Source organism: Dromiciops gliroides, chromosome 3, assembly GCF_019393635.1.
Source record: "Dromiciops gliroides isolate mDroGli1 chromosome 3, mDroGli1.pri, whole genome shotgun sequence".
NCBI lineage: Eukaryota > Metazoa > Chordata > Mammalia > Microbiotheria > Microbiotheriidae > Dromiciops > Dromiciops gliroides.
Genome location: NC_057863.1, coordinates 342,068,772 through 342,096,366, shown reverse-complemented (window position 1 = coordinate 342,096,366; position 27,595 = coordinate 342,068,772). Strand labels below are relative to the sequence as shown.

General features: G+C 36.4%; 1 protein-coding gene across 1 annotated transcript in view; it reads right to left on the bottom strand.

Moving 5' to 3' along the window:
• The window catches only part of CEP63 (centrosomal protein 63), a 58,518-nt gene that overhangs the window by 5,539 nt on the left and 25,384 nt on the right, over positions 1-27,595 (bottom strand). Inside the window, exons 4-12 of the mRNA XM_043995728.1 lie at positions 27,332-27,427; positions 26,728-26,850; positions 23,333-23,446; positions 13,388-13,621; positions 11,815-11,957; positions 8,371-8,508; positions 5,610-5,724; positions 5,022-5,219; positions 3,940-4,026 (exon numbers count right to left, since the gene is read on the bottom strand). Of these exons, the coding sequence (XP_043851663.1) occupies positions 3,940-4,026; positions 5,022-5,219; positions 5,610-5,724; positions 8,371-8,508; positions 11,815-11,957; positions 13,388-13,621; positions 23,333-23,446; positions 26,728-26,850; positions 27,332-27,427 (1,248 nt within the window). The remainder of the gene's footprint in view (positions 1-3,939; positions 4,027-5,021; positions 5,220-5,609; positions 5,725-8,370; positions 8,509-11,814; positions 11,958-13,387; positions 13,622-23,332; positions 23,447-26,727; positions 26,851-27,331; positions 27,428-27,595) is intronic.

Here is a 27,595-nt window from a genome sequence, read left to right as displayed (position 1 = left end):
CTTGATCTTTCTGCAATTTTTGACGCTGAACGGCCATTCAGGTTCCACCTACTAACCACAGGTGTATTACAGGGTTCTGTCCTGAGCCCTCTTCTCTTTTCCCTCTATATGATTTCACTTGATCTCATCAGCTCCCCGGGTTCAATTACCAACTATAGGCAGATAATTCCAGAAAGATAAGATCTACTTATCTAGCCCTAACCTCTCTCTTGACCTCTAGTCTTACATCTCCATTTGTCTAGTGGAAATCTTGAAATAGATATCCTCTAGACATCTTAAACACAACATGTCCAAAGCTGAACTCATTTACTAATCTCTCTTCCTAATTTTCCTTTTCCTATGGAGCAATTATCCATTATCCTCCTAGTCACCCAGGCTTACATTCTAGGTATTATCCTCTACTCTTCATTCTCAACCCTTCTTCACTCCATCCAATCAGTTGCCAAGTACTATCAATCCTGCTTTTGTAACATCACTAATATACGCTCTTTTCCCATGAATTCTCTGACACTGTCATCAATCAGACAGAAGCTTATATCATCCTCACACCTGGACTACTAAAATAGACTTGTAGTTAGTGTCTTTGCCTCAAGTCTTTCATCACTCCAGTCCATCTTCCACTAAGTTGTTGAACTGATCTTCCTAAAGTGCAGGAATGACCATGTCTCTATTAAAAAAAAAAAAATCCAGTGACCTCCTATCACTTCCAGGACAAAATATAAAAATCCTTTACTTTTTGTTCAAAGCCCTTCACAACCTGGCACCTTCAATTCCCCCACGACTTTTCTAGCCTTTTACACCTCACATTCTCCCTTGCACTGTGATCCAGTGGCACTGGCCTAGTGGCTGTACCTTGTACAAGACTCTTCATTTTCCAAGTCTTCATTTTCTCCAGCTGTCTCCAACACTTGGAACTCTCTCCCTCCTTATCACCTCTTGACTTCCCTGGCTTCCTTAAATCCCAGCTAAAACTCTACTTTCTACAAGAAGCTCTTTCCCGACTCCCTCATACTCTAATTTTAATGCTAATGCTTAATGCTGATGACCTCTGAAATCATCTCCAATTTCTCTTGTTTGTACAAAGGGGCCTGTATGGTGTTTCTCCCACTAGACTGTAAGCTCCTGGACAGCAAGGGCAGTTTTTTGCCTTTCTTTGTATCCCCAGCTCTTGGCACAGTGCCTGACACACAGTATGTGCTTAATAAATGACTGACTTGACCTCAACAATTTAATTTTGTGTGGCTGTGAGAGTGTGTGTGTATGTGTGCATGGATGTGTCTGGAGGTTGGGAGTGATGACAAAAAGATAGCACTTTCTAACACTTCTATCCTTTCACATTACGTTGTATTCCTAACCAAAGAAAACCTACACTATTTGAATGATTTAGATTAGTTATACCCACTTCATTCCATCCGAGCACCCCATACACTAGATTTATAGAATGTGGAAATTAGGAGATGTGCATGACCAACATTTTATAAATAAAGGAATTAAGCTCTGCAGAAGTAAAATGGTTTATCTGATGTGATACAGTGAAAGAACGTCAGAGACAGGATCAGAACCCAGGTTTTCCAAGTTCTGATGCTGTGCTGTGTCCTCTGTGATGTACTGCCTCAGTATGGTACCCCATTACTACAACCTCCTACTAGAGGCAAGACTTCTGCTACCTCAGTTACTTTAGAGAACAAAGATTAAAAGCAAAATTACAATGACTTAATCCCCCTCCACAATTATGCAGATAAAAATATGGGATAATCAATGTGTATCTAAACATATATCACTTATATGTTAACTTCTGCACACACAGTTTAAACAGGGTTTAAGAACTTAATTTACAACCTAAACAAGTACCAAATCTTATCAACTCTACTTCATCCTCTCTTGGATTCATCCCCTTTTCTCCAGTTACACACCCATTATCTTAGTTCAAGCCTTGTAACTTCTAAACAGCTGCCCATCATGATATTCCTAAAGCACAGCAACCATGTCACTCAACCACTCAAATTCCAGTGACTCCTTATTATCTTTAGGATCAGATACAAATTCCTCTGTTTGGCACTAAAGCCCTTCAACAATGTGACCCCAACCTGAGAAAGACAAGATGCTGGACTTGGGTGCTGGACTTGGCACCAGGAAGGCCTGGATTCAAGTGTCACCTTGGATACTCACTGGCTGTGTGATCCTGGCCAAGTAACCACCTAAGTCTCACTTTCTTCGTCCATAAAAATGAATCAATGATACTGTGCCTTTCTAGGCTTATTATATATCAATCTCTGCAGGGACCAGGCCACCCTAACTAGCCTCCTTGCTGTTCCTGCCATATAACATTCCATCTCCCATCCCCAGGCCTTGCCACAGGCCGTACTCCAAGTCTGGAATGGCATCTCTCTGTCTACCATGTCTTAGAATTCCTACTTTCCCTAGAAACTCAGTCTAAGCACCATCCCCTATAAAAATCCTTTTCTGATGGTCCTAACTGCTGCTAAGTGCCCCTCTCCCATCATCTTGTATTTGTTTGTATACATTTGGTAGACCTATGTAAGTGTTGTTTCCTCCCATATAATGTCAGCTCATCAGGAGAAGGAAGCACCGTTATCTTTCGATTCCCCAGATCCCAGCACAGAGCCTGATACATGGTAGAAACTTAAATGCCTGTGGACTGACTGACACAAGAAAAAGTCAAGGTCAGAATAAATAAGCAATTTTATAAGCGTTGACAGAAATTTCCATAGCCAATCATACCTTATAGAAAGAAATGATTTAAAGCAATTCTGATTTCTAAAGCATATTGTGGATCAGGGCTGAAAGCCTCTGTGAGGGCTAGGACCATCAGAAAAGGACTTTGATGGGGCGGCTAAGTGGGCACAGTGGATAGAGCACCAGCCCTGGAGTCAGGAGTACCTGAGTTCAAATCCAGTCTCAGACACTTAACACTTACTAGCTGTGTGACCCTGGGCAAGTCACTTAACCCCAATTGCCTCACTAAAAAAAAAATAAATTTAAAAAAAAAAAAAGAAAAGGACTTTGATAGGGGCTGGTGCTTAGACTGAGTTTTTAGGGAAAGTGGGAATTCTGGCTTCCTCAGGTCCAGAGTGCAACCCTGAGAGGCTTCTACTTCAAGTACTTGGAAAGACTTCAAGCCAGGACCAATGGCAGGCAGGGCATCTGCTCCTGGAAGAATAGCATGACCTGGTGTGAAGAGGTATATTATCTAAAGGTTGGCAGTATACCAGGGGAAGAATTGTTTTGGTTGCAGCAACCATTTATGATATTTTTAGTAAACCTGCATCCAATCAAAAGCATGTCCACACCAATGAAATTGCCAGTGAAGTACTGTGGAAAGATTTCATATTTAATAATGTGAAGTGGTTTACACTAGGGAATCGTGTGCTTTTTGCATCACAGCATACTATAATTTCTATGCAAGGATGAAGAGAAGTCTTCATTTTAATAACAGATAATATTTCTTCTTATTGAAAAAATTAGGGGGCAGCTAAATGGTACAGTGGATAAAGCACTGGCCCTGGATTCAGGAGGACCTGAATTCAAATCCAGACTCAGACACTTGATACTTACTAGCTGTGTTACCCTGGGCAAGTCACTTAACCCTTATTGCCCCTCAAAAAAACAAACCAAAAAAAAAAAGAAAAAGAAAAAAGGACAAAAAATTAGGTACAAAATGCTAATTACATTGCTTTTCTCCCTATTTCCTATCAGATGATTCCATATAGCTATTTTAAAACTTTAGAAAGTAAATATGGGGGAAGATAGGTGGCACAGTGGATAAAGCACCAGCCCTGGATTCAGGAGGACCTGAGTTCAAATCTAGCTTCAGACACTTGACACTTACTAGCTGTGTGACCTTGGGCAAGTCACTTAACCCCCATTGCCCCAGGAGAAAGGAAAAAAGAAAGTAAATATGATTCTCTATTTACGTACCCCTATTGGACCAGATTCCATATTTGCCAAGGTCTCAGAAAGTTGTTTATTTTCTAACCTGAGTGCTTCCAGTTGTGTCAAAATATCCTAGGCAGAAACAAAACCAATAAATTAACTAGAATAAAAAGAGAAAGTTCAAATACGTCATACCCTAGCATGGATTTTGTGACACCATTCCTGTGTGATGACTCTGGTCTACAAGAAATCCCAGGGTGCAATTTCTGCAGTCAGTGCTTTTCTTGGAAGCAAGTATGAATCCTTCCAAATTTTCCCCCTCCCATTGAATTATACAAAATTGGTTCCCTTACTAACTGCTGCAGCGTGTTTCTAGCAGGCTTTTAAAAAATAGGGACACAAGCCCTTTTTCATAGAACTTGGGTTTTAGAAAGTAATTTTTAAAAAATGAAATGTTAAATGTAGCTATAAGGTGATTTATTCCTTAGTAACTGTAACCAGGACATACATACGGAATTTACCTATAATATAGAACCTCTCTAAGTAATGTGGCAGGTAGGAAGTTTGGTAGGGGTTATAAGGTGGCAAATTTCAGTTCGAGGTAACAAAGAAGTTAATAGGTAGAGCTGTCTGATAAGAGGATAGGCTGTACCCTGTAGCAGTGATCTCTCTGTCACTGGGAGTATTCAAACAGTTGATGACTAGATGCCCATAGGGCAAAGAAGCCTACATTGGGAAGGAGCTCCATTTAGATAGAATGCTAGATAGCCTCTAAACTTGCTTTCAAGTCTGATTCTATTAACTGGATTTAAAGATGAGGAAATCAATACGTGAGACCAAAAAGTTACACAATCAATCTACTGTAACATTGGTCAAAGTAGAAATGATTCAGCTTTTCTGCCTCCTACACTGTCAGAATGAAACAACAATACTAGATAAAGATTTTATTTCCTTTTAGTAATGGGACCATTCAAGTACTTCTTCATATGACATAACTGGACTCCTATTACATGCAAAGGGTAAAAATACACTACAGGAAACCTATTTAATGTAGAAAGTGATGGTTTTTCGAGTTACAACTTCAGGTAAAGGGTTGTACATCTAGAGACAGATAACTGTAGGTTTACCCTGTGGTCCATTGCTTTGGTTTCTGCTTTTTCCAGCTCTGATCTGAGCTGTCGTTCCATTTCAGAGCTAGATCCACTGACTGAAGCAATGGCTATATCACGCTGATGCAACTCCCGTGTCAGTTTGGAGATTTCCATTTTCATTCCTTCTAGAGCACAATTATAAGTCTGTTCATTCTGCAGTATCTGCTCTTTTAGCTACAAAGAAAAAAATGGTATAATTCTAAAAAAGTAGAAGCAGGCTAATCCAAATATTTACTTTTATCCTGACTAAAAGTTAACACTGATATTTCCTATATACCTATATTTTCTAGATTTCTCCTGCAGAAATGATCAGTTTTACTTAATTGCCTACATAAGCTGATTCCCTGAATGTAGCTAATATATATATATATATATATATATATATATATATATATATATATATATATATGTATATATATATATATATATATATGTATGTATATGAATATAGCTAAATAGAACTATACTCAAATCTCAGTTCTGCCATTTACTAAGTGACCTTAACATCTCTGAGCCCATTAAATATAGCTTGATTTTGCCACAGATACATAAATAGAGCCTTACTTTTTTAATCTCCATCTTGTACTGGTTGTTAGAGTCTTCCATCACCTTTAGATCTCCATATTTTTCCACTAGTTCTTGGCTCAGTTGTTTGCATGTTGCACTCACAGATCCCAAGCTAGATGACAGAAAAAAGGAGTTCAAGTTTAGAAGCACCTGAATCTTGTTAGAAACAAAATGGTTTTAACATTTTTGGTAAGGAGGATTTTGAAATACCCTTATCTGCTCATCTTCTTTCAAATTCATTAACCTTTAACTGATTCAAAAATGACTCTCTACTTGGATATCCTACTGATAAAATTATTAAAAATTAAAAGCCCTCAGTTCAGAAGCCTCCCAGTAAAAAAAAAAAAATAGCACCTATTCCCAGTTTCTTTATTACCATCAAAGGTACCATCATTCTATCTGTCCTGAAGGCTTAAAAACTCAGTTATATATATTTTTGGTGAGGCAATTGGGGTTAAGTGACTTGCCCAGGGTCACACAGCTAGTAAGTGTCAAGTGTCTGAGACTAGATTTGAACTCAGGTCCTCCTGAATCCAGGGCCAGTGCTCTAACCACTGTGCCACCTAGCTGCTCCAACTCAGTTATTTTTTATTCCTGTCTCTCATTCATAAGAACTGCAACCCCCAACCCCCATTCCCAAATCCAAACAATTTTTTATAAGTCCCAATAGTCCTTCCTCTCTTTAGTCTCTTGAGAGTCATCCATTCTCTCTAGTTGTCCACCTACCACTCTGGTCTCAGTTCCTGTCACTTTACTACACACTAGCTTTTCAAGTAATTAGGTAGCACAGTGGATAGAGCATGGTACCTGGAGTCAGGAAGGCATGAGTTCAGGTCAGCTATCAAACATTTTTTAAAAGGCCAAGTTCTCGGACCCCAGGGTAAGAACCCCTTAGGGAAAATATCAAATTTAACTTACTTAGCACTCAAAATCTGACATAATTCTGCAAGCTTCATTCATTATCCCTTTACACTATGACTCTCTGACCCACCCGACCCAAAGTGTGTGCTGACTCTCACAGACTTTCTAACTTTGACTTCTGTTCTTTTTCTATATCATTTCCTCTTTACCTAAGAGATGCCTATCCACCATGACCACAACCACCATCATCCCTAATTCTCTCTTCGAGACACTCAAATCTTATTTTCCATCAGTAAACTTACCCATAGAAATCATTTTCTTATAAACATTCCCAAATTTGTGTGTGTATATACAACTATAAAAATAAAGTGTTGTGTGTCATATATATAAATATATATATATATGACACACACACACACACATACACATATATAAACACTTATCAACAAATTGATTATAACTACTCTCAAATATTTCATGTCTAAGTTTTGACTCACTCTACTAGACTGTAAGCTTGTGATGAAAAATGGACATCAAGTTCATATCCTCTTCTCATCTATTTCATTTATGACCATACTCTAGGCTCTTCAAGATATGCTTGTTAATCAACAAGATCCTTGGTGTCTATAGTGACCCATCCAATTTCCCAGATAAACAACCATTCAAAAATGCCTTCTGTGTTGAATAAAACCAAGAGACTATTTCTAGAAAAACAGCAAATCTTTCAATTTCCTGACTTTTCTGAAAGTTTATTTATAATCTTAAGTAATTAATTAGCTAAATAAAATACCTCTTAAATACTATTTCAACAATGACAGCAAAAACATATTAGTTAATTCTTCATTTGCCTTTTGAATTAAAAAAAAAGCCAAATTATTATAATTTTTATACTAAACTTGAGCCACAATTGACAAACTGCCCATTTGTAACTATCCCTATTATAAAATCAAGGCTGAGGAACATAATACAAGTTTAATAAAGTGAGAATTATAAACTAAAAGCAAAATCAATAAAGAAAGTATGACAGAATCTTAAATTTCAGCTTGAAGAGATTTTCCGTTTTATCAAAGGTAAATTGACAGGTGCTTCAAAATTACTTATGACCAAAGTGTTCCAAGATTAAAAAAGGAAAAGAAAAAATAAAGAGGAATTATGTAGGAAGTTAGAAATTTTATAAGATAGATGTATTAAAAATATTGACTACAATGAAATCTTATTATTGAATTTCTTACTTATATTATATACTCATGCTATCACTTATCACTCTCAATGATGATAATAATCCTCTAAGAGTGAATCATGTAAGATTTTCAAGAAATTAAAAATTACCATGGACTACCATCTCCATTAAGAGACATTTGGCTCTTTAAATATATAAAGTAAATTTTAATTGCCTAAAGGTTAAATTACAACTATTATAGGGCAAACCCTGATCTGGAATAGCCTCCCTTCTATTCATTCCTTTTTTTCCATTTAATTAAATCTTTATTCAATGAAATTATGTATAAAAACTTATAAATCTGAGTACTCTACTATACATGAAAGATGGTGGGATGATCAATTTTAAACATATACACAGAGCAGAGCTATTAGATGTTATTCCTCTCTCCCTCCTCACTTGTCATTTTTGGTTCCTACTTTGTCCCTTAAGCCATTTATTCTATGCATTCCTAACCAACAAACACTGCTCACTTGGCTCTCCCACTTCTTTACTATATACTGACAATCAATTATCTCTTGTTTCTGGCTTCTCTCTGCAATAATATTAACTCTGTAAAGGATCCTGTGATAATCCTGTGATTATCACAGTAGAGTTTATAAAAATCTAGTGACTTAAAATATTTAATGTCAGTACGGACAAACTTGGTCCAATATTTTTCCATATAAGTCCATCTACCTGCCTTCAAGACGAGATACCTCTGCATGCAGAAGTTCTTCACTGGTCTGTGGAAAATCCAACTGTGAAAAAACATTTTCTAGGTCCATCTGGCCTTTAGAGGGAGAAACTTTTTCTTGAAGGCTGACCTCCAGTGACCTATACAAAAACACAGGATCATTCCAGAAGGCTCTTGCATATAAGCAAGGCACAACTTGGATAATTATAATATCCACTTCGCTATAGTTAAAATTTTGTACAGAACTTTGCACTTTTCATTCTACAATTCCAATAGTCCTAAGATGTACATTTGGTAAATTCCTTCTTATAATGCATTACTTAGAACCCTGATAGGTTAAGAGAATGAAATTTCAAAAAGTTAGTAGTTACTCACCTCTCCTTAGTCACTAGGATGAATGTTTTTTAAACAAATAAATAAAGTGATGACATCCTTTTTAATCAACACCTGTTTGCTTTTTTCCAAGAATCCTTCTATCTCCGAAAGAGTTGCAAAAGAATAGAGTTCTCTACTGAGAAAATTACTTTTTAAAAAATGCATTTAAGCAAAGAAAAATGGTAATCTCATTATAAGTATCTAAAAACTTTCTAGCAATACGTATTTGGACTAGTTTTCAGAATAAAAATGCGTATGATAAAATTATACCTACACACTGAAGTACTTATATAGCAGGAATTATCTTGGTTTGCTTCAGATCACGTATGGTCTTTTGGCCATTCTAAAACAAACTAAAGGTGACCACAAAGACCTTCTGGGCAAACACTGAGCCACAGAATGCCCTTATAGTTGGGAACCAGGTTTGACTCTCAATTCACCATCTTTTATTGGTCTGCTTCTCAAAATACTGGAGGTACACATTTCTAAAATATATAGGGAAGTAAATCAAATTTATAAGAATGCAAGTCATTCTCCAATTGATAAATGGTCAAAGGATATGAACAGGCAGTTTTCAGATAAAAAAATCAAACCATATGAAAAAATGCTCTAAATCATTATTGATTAGAGAAATGTAAATTAAAATTACTCTGCTAACATAACAAAAAAGGAAAATAATAGGGGCACCTAGGTGGTGCAGTGAATAGAGCACCGGCCCTGTAGTCAGGAAGACCTGAGTTCAAATCTGGATACAGACACTTAACACTTACTAGCTGTGGGACCCTGGGCAAGTCACTTAACCCCAACTGCCTCACAAAAATAATAATAATAACAATAATTATAATAACAATAAATGGTGAAGAAGCTGTGGAAAAATTGGAACACTAATGCATTGCTGCTGGAGTTATGAACTGATACAATCATTCTGGAGAGCAATTTAGAACCATGCCCAAAGGGCTATGGGGCTGTGCTACCCTTTGAACCAGTAATACCATAGAGGTCTGTATCCCATAGAGATCATAAACAAGGGAAAAGGACCTATACATACAAAAATATTTCTAGCAGCTCACTTTGTGGTGGCAAAGAATTGGAAGTCAAGGGGATACCCATCGATTAGGGAATGGTTGAACAAGTTGTGGTATATGAATGTAATGGAATACTATTGTGCTATAAGAAATGATGAACAGGCAGATTTCAGAAAAACCTGCAAAGACTTAAGTGGAGTGATAATGAATTAAATGAGCAGAACCAGGAGAACACTGTACACAGTAATAGCAACATTGTGATGATCAACTGTGACAGACTTAGCTCTTTTTTTTTTTTTTTGTGGGGCAATGGGGGTTAAGTGACTTACCCAGGGTCACACAGCTAGTAAGTGTCAAGTGTCTGAGGCCGGATTTGAACTCAGGTACTCCTGAATCCAGGGCCTGTGCTTTATCCACTGTGCTAATTAGCCGCCCCCCAGACTTAGCTCTTATCAACAATATTATGATCCAAGACAATTCCAAAGGACTCATGATGGAAAATGCTTTCCATATCCAGAAAAAAGAACTGTGGAGTCTGAATGATGAACCATACTGTTTCTACTTTTTTGTTTTTGTTTTTTTTTGTCTTTTGAGGTTTTTCTCTTTTGTTCTGATTCTTCTTTCACAACACAACTAATGCAGAAATATGCTTGTGATTGTACATATATAACCTATATCAGATTGCTTTCAGTCTAGGGGAGGGAGGAGGGAAAGGAGGGAGTGAGAAAAAAAATTTGGAACTCACAATCTTATGAAAACAAATGTTGAAAACTATTTTTACATGTAACTGGAAGATAATAAAATACTTTTAAGATTAAAACAAAACAAAACACACACAACCCCCCCCCCCAAAAAAACCCTAGAGGTGCAGTTCATTGTTTCAAACACCATTACTCATATTATTAACCCAATAGCCTACTGTCTTTAATTACTTGCCACAGTCCTTCTTCCATCATTTTCTGCTCTGCATAATTAGATTCTTTTTTTTTTTTGGGGGTGAGGCAATTGGGGTTAAGTGACTTGCCCAGGGTCACACAGCTAGTAAGTGTCAAGTGTCTGAGGCTGGATTTGAACTCAGGTCTTCCTGAATCCAGGGCCAGTGCTTTATCCACTGCATCACCTAGTTGCCCCTGCATAATTAGATTCTAATTTCTATTCCTCATTCCTAAGGCTATCTTCTATATTGAACAAAGAGAAGGAAAAATTCATAGTTCAGACTACCTCAAACTCTTTTATATTTCCAATCAATTAGCTGCATTATAGTTCATGTACTAGGTAGGGTACAGTACCCAAAGTTCAAACAGAGGAACCAATCTCCCATTAGGCATTGTATCTCAGAGTCCATTGTTGATTTTCACTAACAGCCAATCAAGGTTAGGTTGCATTCGAGCTATTGAGAAGGTCTTAAGGTGGGAGATTTAATTCCTCAAATGAAGGGCTCTCCCAACCAGAGTTAGCCATTTTCAGTTACTTTATGCTTCTGCTTCAAGGACAAAGTCCACTCATACCTTGTAGAAGCAAAATTCTATAACTACCTACCCTACTCCATTCCTTGTGATTAGTTCTTATTAATAATTCACATTTAAATGAGACTTTAGAATTAACAAAGCACTTTCTTCACAATAATCCTGAGAGTGAGATAGCCCCATATGCAGACAACCAAAACTGAGGCCCAGGAAAGTTAAGTGACTTGTGCAAAGTTCTTTGGCTAGCCAGTGTCAAAGCCAAGACTTCAATCCAGATCTCTTGCCTTCCAGTCCAGTGCTCTTTCCACTACACCACTCTCTGCAATATTGATTGTGCAGCTATACTATTATTTAGCCAAAATATCCTTGTTCCTTGGCTCGGGAGAGCTATAACAGTTTTCCTGGTGCCCTTAATTGTAATGCTCTTACCTACACTGAGTTTCATCTGTCCCTAGCTCCCAGGTGCCCTCTCATGATCACCTGCAACACACTAACCCACCTATTAAGGATGACTCTTCAGGTGCTATAAATGAAAGTTTACCACTGACAAACATTAAATCACTGAGATGATAAAATGTACCTGATGAGTTCTGTAGAATGTAAATTTTTAGCTACATTTGTAAATTTATTCTGTAATTTCTCCTTCTGAATTATTGAACCATTGATGAAATCCTCTTGAGATCGAACAGTAGCTTCCAATTCCTTTTTTTCTCCTTGTAGAACCTACAGAAAGAATATTGCCATTAATTATACCAGAAAAGTCACTTAACTGTACATACTCTTTGACCAAGTGCTATCACTGGGTATATAATCCAAGGGAGTCAAAGACAAAGGGAAAGGTCCCATATGTATATGAAAATATTTGTAACAGCACTTTTGTAGGAGTAAAAAGAAATGGAAGGAAAGTAGGTATCCATCGCCTGAAGAATGTCTGAACAAAATGTCATACTAATGCAATGTGGTACCGTATGACATAAAAAATAAAGAATACTAATAAACTTGGGAAGACTTAATTACACGAATAATTTACATAATGACCACAACATAAAGGAAAATCACACTGAAAGACTTTAGAACTCTGGTCAATGCAGCAATCAACTTCAGAGGAGTAACAATGAAGCATGCCTCAACACATCAGAGATGGTAGATTATAGGTGTAGAACAAGGCATGCATTGCTAGACATAGCTTGTATGATAATTTCTTTTACCTAATATTTCTTTATTGCAAAGAAGGGTCCTGTTGTGGAAAAGGGTAGAAGGACAACTAGGTGGCACAGTGGATAAAGCACCGGCCCTGGATTCAGGAAGACCTGAGTTCAAATCTGCCCTCAGATATATGACATTTACTAGCTGTGTGACCCTGGGCAAGTCACTTAACCCTCACTGTCCTGCCAAACAAACAAACAAACAAATAAATAAATGATAATTTTTTTAAAAAGGGTAGAGTCATTGAGAAGTGACAGTAATGTTGAAAAAAGCCTTAATAAAGCATTTTAAAATTGATATTATTGGGGGCAGCTAGGTGGCACAGTGGATAGAGCACTGGCCCTGGAGTCAGGAGTACCTAAGTTCAAATACGGCCTCAAACACTTAACTTACTAGCTGTGTGACCCTGGGCAAGTCACTTAACCCTCATTGCCCTGCAAAAAAAAAAAAAAAAGTCTGGACTCACAAAATTGATATTATTTATACTGTCCTAAGTGATCATAGGTCTAAATAATTTTATATCTCATCAAAAAAATGGAAAATGAAAAGCTACATGCAGAGATGTGTAGTTAAATATTATCTTTCCAGGGGGAAAAATGCACATATCACACACTTTAATATGCATTAACATTTTCACTATCACTCTCTTAAGTCTGGATAATCAACAAAACAATAAATAACATCCTGATTTGTAGTGATTGCCAATTTCAGAGGTGTGAATGACCAGAACTTAACAATCGGCTCTCATGAGCCAATTCAAACAGGATTCAGCACACCCCTGGGCTACATGCCTATGCAGCAGGCACAGATTTAGTCACTCCATCAACAACAGGATAGGGGAAGAGAAAGAAGAGTTTTAAGAACTAAAGTATGATTTCTTTTTCCCTATTTATAGAAAACAAAGTTATTGTTCAACTGCAACTGAAAACAGTAATTGTTAAACGTACCTTTAATAGTTTTTCAGTGTGCCTCAGTTCTTCTTCAAGTCGTTGCTGTTCCTTCAGCAGAGTCATGTTGGTTCCAACCAAATCATTTACCCTGATGTTGAGACGCTCTATTTCCAATTCATTAGCACATATGGTATCATTGGCCCTCTCGAGCTTACTGGTTAAGTGCTGAATTTCAGACTGGCTAGAAATCTCCACAGATTCCAGCTTCTGTTTCCGATTGGTGAGCTGGGCCTAGAAACATGACACTATTGATGAGTAAAAGTGAAATAGTCCAAAACAAAAATTCACAAGTAAGACTAATAGGAATCTAGCCCACTCTCTGATGAAGAGGTGGCCCTTCTCCTTCCTAAGGCCAACTCCTCTGATTCCATTCCCTCTCCTCTTCTCTAGCAGATTGTCCCAACTATTATCACCTCTTGTTCTTGCCTCTTTAATCTCTATGTACTGGTTCTTTTCCTGTTGCATGCAAACATGCCCAAATTTCCTACCATCTTCCCTGCTACTGTTCTCTTGTTCTACACACTTCCTCAGCCCAACTCCTTGAAAACGCTATCTATACTCTTCTATCTTCTAGATCTCTGCTGACTTACAAGCCGCTTAATATTGCTCTCCAATTTACCAAAGATCTCTTAATTGTCAATTCAATTCAATAAACCTTTTTAAAGCACCTTCTATTTGACAGGCACTATGCTAAATCTAATGGCCTTTTCTTAAGCCTTACTCTTCTCAATATCTCTTTAGATTTTGACAGTTGACAACCCTTTTCCCTTGAATACTCTCCCTTCTTTGGGTTTCTGTGACACAGTTTTCTTGGCTCTCCTAACTACGTACTCTTTTCTTCTAAAGTTTCTTTGTTGGTTCGTTATTCATATCATGCCTATTAATTATGGGTATACCCCAAGTCTTTGTCCTGAGCCCTCTTCTCCTCTCTACACTCTCACACTTGGTGACTCATCAGCTCCCATGGGTTCAATTAGCATCACAATGCAGATGACCCCTAAATCTGTACTTCTAGCCCTTGCCTCTCTCCCAAGATCCAGTCTGGCATTGTCAATTGCCTTCTAGATACTTCAGACTGGATATCACATAGCTATCTCAAATTCAACATGTCCACAACAGAACTTATTCTCTTTCTCCCCAAACACATCCCTCTCCTGAACTTCTCTATCACTATCAAGGGCATCATCGTCATCTTAACCACAAAGGTATACAACCTCTATGTCATCCTTGACTTTTCACTCTCTTTTTACCCCAAGTGAAAAGTTGTCAAATCTTGTCACTTCTTTCATCCCATCATTTCTCATATATTACCCCTTCTCTAATTCAGGCTGTCATCACCTCTTCTTTGGATTACTGTGATGGTCTCCTAATTGGTATCACTACCTCGAATCTCTCCCCATTCCAATCCATTCTTCACACAGCCACCAAAGTTATTTTCCTAACAAAACTCCCAGCAAACTTGCCCACATTACCCTACCCTGACTCAGTAAGCCTCAGTGTCTTGCTATTCCCTTTAGAATCCAATACAGACCCCATTTAGCCTTTAAAGATCTTCAAAATGAAACCCAATCCTACCCTTTCAGTCTTCTTACATCTTATTCCCATTCGCACATTTTCCAGAACAGTCATAATGGATATTCCATTTCCTATGTCCATGACTTTGCATTACCCAACCCCCAGAAATGCTTTCCCTCTTCTCTCCCCCACCTCTGGGAATCCCAGGGGTCTTTCAGACTCAGCCTGGGCACCACCTTCTCCATAAGGCCTTTCCTCTCCTGCTCCCAGGAATTAAGGTCTTCCCATTCAAGCTTACACTGCATCTGCTATGCACAGGTTTCATATATACTGACATACACTAATACATGTTGTATATACACACATATATGCACACACATGCATGTACACAATCATGTCTCCCCCACTAGAATATAGACTCCATGAGGGAAAAGACTTACACTTTTGTGTTTTTATTTTTAAAATCCCTAGCACATAGCACAAAGTTCTAGTGCATAGTGCAGGGGTTCTGAACCTGGAGTCCATGATAACTGTATTTCAATATAATTGGTTTCTTTTGTATTTTATATTACTTATTTAAAAACTTTCTGAGAAGTAATATATGAGCATGTATGAATATGTTTAAATCTGCCATGAGATACTGTTTCAATTCCTATATAGTTTATAGACTGTTTTTCTAGATATAATTTAGAAGGGGAAAGTATAGGGGGTTCGAGTCATTCTAATCAAGTACATAATAGCTTTTTACTAAATGCATTTGCACAGTACTAAGTAAGGGCTTTTTGCGGTGACATGTATGAGAGGTTGAACTAATAAATACAGCCTTATCAAGGTGGTGTCTTCCATGCACAATTCACCTGAATTGAGTACCTACATAACAAGAAGTCATATCATGTAAATACAGCAAAGCAGAGTAGGGTGTTGCACTTAGTGTGAAAGACCTGGCTTCAAATCTCACTGTTGGCTCTTACTATGGGACCCTGAGCAAATCATCTGACCTCTGTGTGCTTCAGGCCACTTCCTAGGACTTACATATTAAGTAACAGATGGGTTTCAAAATGGAAGGAGCTTGAACAATAGGATTTCAGCACAGCAAAGAAATAACAAATCCTTTATAAATTCATATAAAAGAGGTCACATACTACCATAGTAGCATTTAAACCAAGTCTGTGCAATCTCACACTATTTCTTTGGATTACATTAACTAAATTACTCAGCAATACAGACTTTTAGTTCTTGAAGATTTTATTGAATTATAAGCTCCTTGTGGGTTAGGACTGTTTCTAAAGGCCCTAATATTTGATAACATTTTTCCTTTACAGAACAAAGACCCACAAACTTGACATGAAAGGATAAATTGAACATTCACAATAATATATAAAAACTCATTCATTCATCAGTAGGGTCTCTACTTATTTGCTTTGTATTCTTGCCACTCTGATTCTTGGTTTATGTTGAGGATTCCTCAACATAAATTCTGATCTTGGATATTGCATGTTGACCAAATAGATTTTCTTGATGTTCTAGCTCCCATTCTAATAGAAATGACACTTTACTTGAACCTAGATCTGCCCACTGCAGCCAGAAAAAAAAAAAATCTAAATGTGCTTCCACATGATAGACCTTCAAGTGTTTAAAGATGGCTATCATGCCCTACCAAGATTTTTCTGTTCCTAGCTAACTACCTACCTTCCCCTTCAAACAATCTTTGTGTGACATGCTTTGAAGATGCCTCATCTGTTGGGCTACCCACCAGTTGTTTAGCAATGTCCCACTAAATATGGTGCCCAGAACTAAGCACACAAGTCTAGATGTGGTGTGAATAGAAAAGTCCAATGAAATGATTTCTTTCTTCATTCTAGTTACCATACATCTACTGGCATCCTTTATAACTTTTTGTGCAGCTACTCTACACTGTAGACTTACATTGAACTTGCAGTCAATTATTATCTCAATGTGACTTTTTATCTAGTCATGGCTCTCTTATTATGTATCTGAAGAGTTTTCTTTTCTATCTAAATGCAGGATTTTATGTTTATCCTTATTAAGTTTTATATCTTATTGAATTTTGACAGTCATTCCAGATGGCACATACTCTTAAGATTAAGTTACTAACACATTGATTTAACAGAAATACTTAGTTCCACTTTCTTTTATTAGCACATTTTGAAATGAGAATGACATGCAAATTTTTCAGTTCACTTTAAAATTTACACATCTACCACCGATAAACTTTTTTTAAAACCAGAAATCTGTCTGTCTGGCCAGCTTGTATGATATTGGCTTCAGAAGGGATTCTTAAAAGAACACCATCCTAGCAGTATAATGATTAGAAGAGACACTGACATAAAGGAAGAGGAAAACAGAAAAGTAAACCACAAGATAGGAGAAAAAGAGACAAAAGCTGAAGGCTGAGGAGCCAAAAGCAGCAGAGGAGATAAAAAGGAAAATACTAGAGCAAAGTATTTTTTTACATTTTGTGTTTTGTAGTCCCAAATGTGGCAAAGATGCGAAAGCTAGGTCATCAAGGGTAGCATGACACAAGCAAAAAGGACTTGTCTTAAGAGATTCTCAGTATAAATCAATGGCACTTGCCAGCATCAACTCTTCATAAAGTCTCCATCAGTGTCAGCTCCAATTCCATCAGTATAAACTACCTCTTTGCAGGAGTTTCGACTCAGCAATAGCTTCAGGAACCCATTAACAGTAAAATTCTCAGCAAGAATCTGTCAGTGTCTGTTCTGATAAGAGTCAATATGAGCTTCTACCAATATTGTAGTCACTTCAATTAATGCTATTACATTAATACTAACAATCTAACTAAAAAATATTTTAAAGTCACAATTACTGATCAATCCATTTCCAAATCTTAAAAAAAAAAATGTGATTTGAGTAAGATGCTTTTAAAATGCACATAATTAGGAATGAATTTAGAATCTGTTCTTGAATGGTTAGAAATTATTTGTCAGCTAAGTATTTCCAAAAAATATGTGTTCTAAACTCTAATATTTCCAATTTTAGGAGCTAAACATTTTGTGTTTTGTGGCAATGGTCTTGATTTTGTAAATACTTCTTAAATTTTCCCTAAATATTTCACTGTGTATTATTTGCATCTTTCTTATTCCCTTCCTACTACCACTTAGTTCACTGATCCAAAGTGAACCTGTATTTTGGAATTGTCACCAGTTTGAATGGTGATTATTTTAGACACAAGCAAAATGTCTGACATAGTAAAGGGCTTAATAAATACTTGTGAATCAATTTTCATTAATTCAGGAAAAGATTCACTTATAAATATGTATGTGTACACACACCCCCTTTTCAATTTACCATACTAATCAGAAAAATAGTGTGTTAAAGTTATTTATACATTTATATTTGGCTCAGAAAGTGTTTGGGGAACTGCATTTGAATATAAATAGAAACAAGGCTCCTTTTCTCATATCCCCTGAAAATATTTAATTTTCTGAGAGTTAGAGAACATAAAAGGCTACTAGTAATTATCCGATATTAACAGACCCAACCTAATGCAAATGCCCCTACTACATAAGAATCTGCCTCTCTTTCCTCTACCCTGTAAGCTTATGTCTGGTCATATCCCTACTTGCTTTTCAAACAGCTTATTATGAGTACATAATACTCTTCCTAATGTCTACCGAAAGAAGGATACAAAGGACACAAAGAAGATACATCAACCTCAGTTACAATTGATTAGTTGAGCAGGGAACACAAATCACACATAATCATTCCGTTATTCAATTTCCTATTTTTTTTTTCAGTGAGGCAATTGGGGTTAAGTGACTTGCCTAGGGTCATACAGCTAGTAAGTGTTAAGTGTCTGAGGCCAGATTTGAACTCAGGTACTCCTGACTTCAGGGCCGGCACTCTATCCACTGTGCCACCTAGCTGCCCCCAATTTCCTATTTTTAAAAAGACAGTTTTAAATCTTAGGTCCTTTGAGTCTCTGTTTGCCTTATTGTAATGAATGAAACAATCAGATCCTTCAGTAAAGTTGGGGCTCTTAAAATATACCTTTTTGGTCAAGAATCTCAAAGGGAATAATGAAAAAACTGGGGAGGAGAGAAGCCTAGCAGTACCAGATCTCAAATCATACTACAAAGCAGTAATTATCAAAACTATTTTGTACTGCTTTAAAAAACAGGTTGGTCAGTGAAACAGATTAGATACAAAATATCTAAAAACAAGTGAACCTAGTAACATGCTAAGTCCAAAGACCCCAACTACTGGACTAACACTCATCACTGAACAAAAACTTCTGGGAAAAATGGTAACAGTCTGGCAGAAATTAGATATAGAGCAAGATCTCACACTATATACTATATAAGTTCCAAATGTATACATGATTTAAAGGTCCCATCACAAAAAAAAAAAAAGAGCAAGAAGAAAACACTTTTCACAACTATGAATAAGGGAAGAGTTCATGACCATCAAGTGAGAAAGAGTAAAGACTAGAGAACACAAAATGTTCAATTTTGATCACACGAGGTTTTAAAAACTTTTTACACAAACAAAACCAATGCAGTTAAAATTAGAAGGGATATAGTTCACTGGAGGAAAAAGAAAATCTTTGCAGAAAATTTCTGATAAAAATTTCATTTCCAAGATTTAGCAGAAACTAATTCAAATTTAAATGAACAAGAGCCATTCCTCAATTGCTAAATGAACAGGCAGTTTCCCAAAAATCCAAGCTATCAACCAAAAAAATGAAAAAAATATATACTTTCCAAGTCACTAATAGCTAGTTAAATGGACATTTAAAAAACTCTGAGGTTATACCTCATATTCAAATTGGCAAAACTGACAAAAAAAGAAAATGACAAATGTTGGAAAAGCTGTGTGGGGAAACAGGCATATTAATGTGCTGTTGGTGTAGCTGGGAATTATTCCAGACATTCTGGAAAGCAATCTGGAGTTATGCCCCCAAATTACTGAGTTGTACATGCTCTTTGACCCAGCATGTGAAAAAAATTATTTGGAAAAACAAAAGAAGCTATTTTTGAAGTGGCAAAGAACTGGAATCTAAGGGTGTACCCATTAGTTGGGGAACAAATTATGACATATCAGTATAATGGAATGTTACTGTACAAATGACAAAAGGATATTTTTGGAGAAACTTGAGAAGACTTATATGAAGTAATGCAGAGCTAATTGAGCAATGAAACAGAAGAACAATTTATGCAACAACAATACCATAAAGACATACAACTTTGAAAGACTTAAGACTTCTCATCAATTTAATGACTAACCACATTTCCAAAGGACTAATGATGAACCATGCTGCCTGCCTCCTAAAGGAGAAGTAATGGACCCAAAATGTAAAATAAGACATACATTTTTGCACATGGCCAATGAAGGAATTTTATTTGCTTTACTATGTATATTTGTTACAAGAGTTTTCTTTTATTTTTCCTTTTTTGAATGGGGAGGGTATAGGAGGAGAAAGGTAATTAGGGATAGGATTCCAGGAGGGAGTAAGGGAGGTAAGGAGAGAAGAAAGAAAAAAGGAAGGAAGGAAGGAAAGAAGGAAGGAAGGAAGGAAGGAAGGAAGGAAGGAAGGAAGGAAGGAAGGAAGGAAGGAAGGAAGGAAGGAAGGAAGGAAGGAAGGAAGGAAGGAAGGAAGGAAAAGCGTTTTTAAATGCAGAGAAGAGAACTGAAGGAAGGCAAGAAGGAATCACAAACAAATAGGGCAGTTTTAAAAGTTCTGTGTTGATTTTATTACATACTTAAAATGAGAAGCAAGCTGTACATAAGAGACTCAGTTTTACAATCTTCTCTTTCTATTCTATGTATATGGAAATGCTTATTTTACTTGGTGTTTGTTAAGTTCAGAATAAAAAAATTAAAATAAAAAACCCCATACCTTTCTGAGGAAGTAGAGATAATAGAATATATAGTAAAGGATAAAGATAAGTACCTTTGGTATTTTGGAAATTAATAATATATTAGAACCCTGTATAATGGAAACGCAATTGTAGCCCTCAATCAGAATTTTTTTTTCTACATTATCCTTTTAGGAGAAGCAGAGATATAACCCCTCCAACAACAACTTTTGAAAAAATTTTAACAACTTTTTTAAAGGATGTGCTATCCATTCAGTCCAATTTTGCATTGCTGCAACACCCACAATATTGTCCAGTGTGAACTGACTTTAGAATGATGACTCAGAAGCACCACTAAAATACTAAAAGATTCAATTAGGTTCAGATATTTATTAATTTTCTTTCTTTTTTTTTTTTGTGGGGGCAATGGGGGTTAAGTGACTTGCCCAGGGTCACACAGCTAGTAAGTGTCAAGTGTCTGAGGCCGGATTTGAACTCAGGTCCTCCTGAATCCAGGGCCAGTGCTTATCCACTGCACCACCTAGCCGCCCCAGATATTTATTCATTTTTGACAGATTTTCAAAAAGGTCTGAAAAAAAGATTCTTCTAGTTCTGTAAGAAGAAATCACTTTGGGGCAGCTAGGTGGTGCAGTGGATAGAGCACTGGCCCTGGATCCAGGAGGACTTGAGCTCAAATCTGGCCTCAGACACTTAACACTTACTAGCTGTGTGACCCTGGGCAAGTTACTTAACCCCAACTGCCTCACCAAAAAAAAAAAAAAAAGAAATCACTTTTTGTAGGAAAATAATTAATTAGACTGGGCCTAAGTAGTACAAACTAAACCTATTCATGTTGGGACTTTGCTTATAAGTCTTTCTCTTCTCACTACAGTAAACAAAGGTTTCATTTATATCAACAAAGTATTTAACTGAGCAGAGTTTATATGAATTTGAAAGTGAGATTTCTAATCAATAATATAACCTACCAATGAATAAATTAAGAAATAAATTAAGAAACTGACCACCACTAGAGTTCTGCTACCCCATGATAGGAAGAAAACTGTCTACTAAGCTATGGAGTTCCAGACAAAAGAAGGTGGCAACTTTCACCCACCTGTTTTAGGGAAATGTCGCTACTCCTGGAAACTGGAGTTACCCTCAATACAGCTTGGCTCAGTTAGACCTGTCTCTGCTATCCCTAGAAAATGCATAAGTCTTCAAAGACGTTTATATTTCAAGCACGATACAGAATGAAAAAAGCTGGGAAACACTATCTTTTAAGCACTGCTTCTCCACTTATTTTGTGACTCCTTTATACACTTTAGCAGCTCTCCATAGAAAAAGTTCAAGACTCATCATTTAGATACAATCACTGATGTAGATTACAATAATTTAAAACTGTTTTGCCTAGTTTCTATCTCAGTATTATAATGTACTTTAAAAGGCTAAAAAGGAAAGAAGAGGGAAATTACATTGGAGAAAGGTTGAAGAAGAGAAAGAGGCTGCATCACTTGAGATAGTCCTTTAGAGAGTCCACTTCTATTGTTCAATAGTTTGAATCCCCATGATGCTGTAGATCTCTCATTCCCGGAGGTTCACTCTCCCTTCAACCACAATGCCTTATTGTCTGATTCCATTGTCTTCCCCATAAGAAAAGGGATGGAAAAATCGGTGGGGTTTTTGCACTATTAAATTTTGCATTTTGCTTTAAAAATGAAGATTTTTACTAAATTTTCTCTCTCAAAACCTAGCTTTTGCCTCAATATCCTCTTCTCCCTTTTAAAATTCAATTCCCAAGAATCTTTCTTTATTATAACTTCTGAATTTGTATAATATGTTGGGTGAAATTTAGTCTAACTTTAATGAACAATGCAACCATATTTTTTATACATTCCAAAATGTTATTATGGCTCACTAATCATTATATGAGGCCTTCTTGTCCAAATGGTATTCACAGCTTCACTTCCAGTTTTAGACCCACTGTCAGACAAAGAAAACTGTGTTTTTACCACTTGGGTCAGAGCTGCGGCTATACAAACACCAGCTTATGGAATGAAACTCTCTCAAATTTGCTGTATTTAGGGTGCAGTGGATAAAGCACCAGCCCTGGATTCAGGAGGACATGAGTTCAAATCCGGCCTCAGACATTTGACACTTACTAGCTGTGTGTGAGCCTGGGCAGGTCACTTAACCCTAATTGCCCCGCAAAAATACCCCCAAACAAACCAAACAAAAACCAAACCAAACAAAAAAGAATTGCTGTATTTAAATTTCCAAAAGGAACCTATACTACTAGGCTTTCTCCACCTCCAAATTTGACACTATACAAAACCTAATTACTTGTTTATAATAAAGAACGAACAGTCATAGAGTTGATTCATCCTATTCTCTATTTTCCCCATTCTACTAACTCAAATAACCTAGTAATAAGCAAAGTCTATGGGACAAGAAATTAAAAAATGGACAAGGCTGACATTCCCATAGCAACTATGTGGAAAAGTAGACTCTATTATGGCACATAGTTATGTACCAGTTAAATTAAAATGACCCATATGTTTACATTTCTTTTTAAATGTTTTATCTCTACCTGAATAATCTCTGACTGTTCAGCCAAAGCTTTCCTCTGTGCCTCCAGAGATGCCACCTGTTGCTGATAAATCAATCGCTGCTTCTCCCACTCTAGTGATTTCTGACGGAACTCCTGCAAAGGGAAGCAAGACAGTTGACTTGTAAATGCATCCCCTCGTCACTACTTCCAAGTTTCACTCTTACTCTAATTATCGCCCCCCCACCCCCATCCCTTGACAGAGGTGGACCTTTTTCCACAGCAGGGATGCCATTATTCAGTCATCCGATGTAGTTATACAGTAATTCTCATCTCCTCATATCCTGTGCCTCTGGATTTCTGTCTTTCCAAATTTAACACTCTATTTATTGCTGAAGTGTATGATGTAGGGATGCTAAAAACTATTTGACTTGTGTCTACTTTTATAAATTTGCTGCCACCTAAGGGTTAATCATCATAATGTTCTAGTTTTCAAGGAAAAAAATTGTCAAGATAAAATTCAGTAATCCTCTTTTGAAATTACAGTTATCAGTTATTTATGACTCAAATATTAAATAATACATGGAAAATAAGAATTCAACAGTAACTAAAATACCATGAAGCCAGCCAGCATCTGATGGTAATAGTTATGGGAGCAATTTGAAGCACAAAACAAACTCACCTAATAGCCTTATATTCTCCCTGAACTTTCTCCAAGATTCCCCAAATCTGGAAGTCTCACTTACCCTACTAATAGTATCTCTACATTTCAAGTTTATAGATGTTAGAAAGGTAAAGAGCAAAGATTCCAGGTAGTAGTGATGAGTTCTTTAGCATCAGTGGGGGAAAGATTCCAGAAGCTGCTACAGCTAAAAGAATTTTTAAGTACCCATAATAAAGATGAAGAAGGAAGAATGGAGTCACCAAGGAGCAGATAGTTCCAAGAAAGCACAAATCTCAACAATGCTATCAGACATCTTCCTCTGCCTTTCATGTTCTTGCCAGCTAGTAGAACCATAGAGAGCTGGGTGACCCAAAGTAATCTTCCATTGACTTCAAAATTTTAGACTCATAGAATTTTACACTGAAAGAGCCTTTAGAAGATTACTGAGTCTGACTTCCTCATTTTACAAAGAAAGGTTCAAATCACTTAAAAGTTATAATAATATAGCAGCTTACAATTATATAACATTTCCTCATTTATAAAGTGCTTTCCAAAAATTGTCATTTGATCCTCACAGAAACACAAGGCAGATTGTACAACTGCTGTTATTTCCACTTTAGAGATGAGGAAAGAAACTCAGGAGAAAAATGACATGGCCAGGCTCAAGCTCAGAGCCAGGACTCAAACTCAGGTCCTCTAAGCCTAAATCTTTCTGTTCTTCTTCCTGCTTACACCAAAATGCTACCAAGCTAAACCAGCAGTCAAATGGGGGCTAGATCCCAGGTTTCCTCATTCTCAGAGCAGTGATAAACTGCATAAGACAGAGAATTCCAGTCTGATGCCTTTTATAAGAAGGTCCCCCTCCCATTTGTCTGAGTTATTTATCATCTCATGTAGGAAAATACTTGGAAACCAGAGATCAACCTGATGTTTAGTTGACTAAATGAAATGAAGAGGGAAATCCCGAGACTCTGTGATCTTTACTTATGTGTTTAATGTAACCAGCCCAATCTCTGTCTACATCAGTTTCATCTTTTGTAAAATCAGGATAATAATGGCACCTACCTCTCAGGGTTGTTTTAAAGGTAAAATGAGAGAGTATTTCTAAAGCATTATATAAATGCTATTATTATTATCTTTCCTTCACCCTATCTTCATATTAAATCTCTACTTCTTTTCTCCTCATTTTAAATTTTCATAACTATTTTCTATGGGCAAAAGCACTAAGTGGTGGGGATATAAAAATATTAAATAAAAGATATGGTCTCCACCTTCTTAGAGTTTAAAAATCTAGTGGGTATGGGATACATGCCACATACACAACTAATTATAATACAAAAGAGTACATAGGTATATAAAACAGTTAGGATTTATGGTGCTGAGGACAACTGGCAGGGAGGAACAATTAATGACTAAAGAGGGAGTGTGAATCCAGGATTACTGAGAGATAAACTTTGGAAGACAAAGATAGTGCAAGATGGCCAAAGGCTTTGAATTCCAACCCAAGGAGCTTGAATTATTGAAGTTTTGAGCAGTAGACTGATATGTTCAAATGTATATATAAGGAAGATTAATCTGTTAGCAGTGTGATAATAGATCAGAGGAAGGAGTGAGTAGAGTTTAGCAGTCTGGTGAGGAGATTGTTGCAATAGTCTAGGTGGATAGTAAATGACTAAATCTAATCTCATCACCACCTTGTCCTCTACCCCACGGACAATTACATCCCTAAAAAGGTCTCAGGGTTTCAGGAATACTTTTAAAAATTGTTTGGAAGCAACTATTTGGCCATCTTGATGGTTATGAGATCAATGTTCAAAAAATATTTTTCCTAAAATTAAACTTTGAAAAACAAAAAAATCCTACATGTTCTAAAATATGTATAGCCACTCACTTTGTGGTGGCAAAGAATTGAAAATCGCAGGGATGCCCTCAATTGGGGAATGGCTAAACAAATTGTGGTACATGTTCATGATGTAATATTACTCTATTATAAGAAATGATGAGCTCAGTGATTTTAGAAAAGCAAGGAGAGACCTCCACAGAATAATGAAGAACAAAATGAGCAAAAACCAAAAGAATATTTTATACAGTAACATCAATATTGTTTTAAGAACAACTTTGAGCACCCAAGTTATTCTGACTACTACAAATACCCAAACCTACTGCAAAGATTCTATGAAGGAAGATACTAGAAAAAAGAACCAACATATGTATACTTATATATGTATACTGTGTATATACACACACATATTTATGTCTAATGGTAGCCATCTTGAATGGGGGGGGGGAGAGAAAGATGCATGATAACTGGCAAGAAATAGCATAAACATAGTGGATTGGTAATCTCAGGGCAATGCTCTGTTTTTCTATCCCACTTTGTTATGGAAATGCTTGTTTTATTTTTTAAGTTCAGAATGAAATTAAAAAATGTAATAAAAATATTTTGAAATAAAAAGCAATATTTTCACTTCAAAAAAAGACCCCAAAATAAAGGAAATGTGAAAATAGCTCCTCTTCCACAAAAGAAGCCTTAGTAGACAAAAATAATACTTTATAGATACTAATTACAGACTGCATTCTAATAAATTGGTATAGTTACCTCCTGACCCAAAAGGAATCATATAGTGATAGAAGGTGCAAAGTACCCTTCTCACTCTAAATTTTCTCATCTGTAAATAGTAAAATGGTGAAAACTCAGTTTCAGGAAATACCACCTTTCCCAAATTATTATACTGTTTGAAGATTGACAATTACTATGAAAAAACCATCATACCTCTATTTTTCCATTTAACCTCTCCATTTCAGATGGGTCCTCCCTGTGATTTTTGGTGCCACCTCTGCATTCTTTTATCTGTTTTTTCTGAAGCTTTTCATAGCCTTTCTTTAGTCTGGTTAGCTGTGAAGACAGTCAATTTCATATCTTATTAAAAGTCTAATCATTTGAACTAGATCTAAGAATTTAAAAGTGATACCAAAGGAACATATTAAATATACCAACATACACAGGCAATTATATCAAAAGCAGATCAAATAGTTAATACCACTATTAAAAGAAGTGTTGACAATATGTTATAAATGCAAAGTTTTTTTTTTAATTAAAGGAATACAAGGCATTTTTAAAAAAAAAAACCTTTACATTTCTGTTAAGAATCAAGAAACCTACTAAGAAAATCAAAATGTATTTTCTGCCCTCTGGAAAGTACCAAATGATCGTGTGGGAGGGGGGTGAAAGATAAAGGTTTTTAGTCCTAGATTCCATAAAATACAGACCTTTGGCAAGAATAGAGAACTAGATTACTTTTAAAAGTTCCCATAAATAAATAAAAATAAATAAATCCATTAAATACATAAAGCAAATTAAATGAAAATTTACTCACCTCTTCCTGTAGTTTCTTCAATTCTTGTTTGTATTCTATGGCCATTTCTTGCTTGGTTTTATCAAGCTCTTCCATCTGCTGATGCAACATCCCAACCTAAAGAAAGAGATGGGTGGGGGTTTTAATATTTTTTTTTAAATTACTGAGCTACATAAATGAAAGGAAAGAGCCTATCTATACAATATTTGTATATAATACCCTACTTATCCCCCCAAATAAACTTCCAATAATATTAATAATTGAGATCAGAGCAAAGAACCTAGA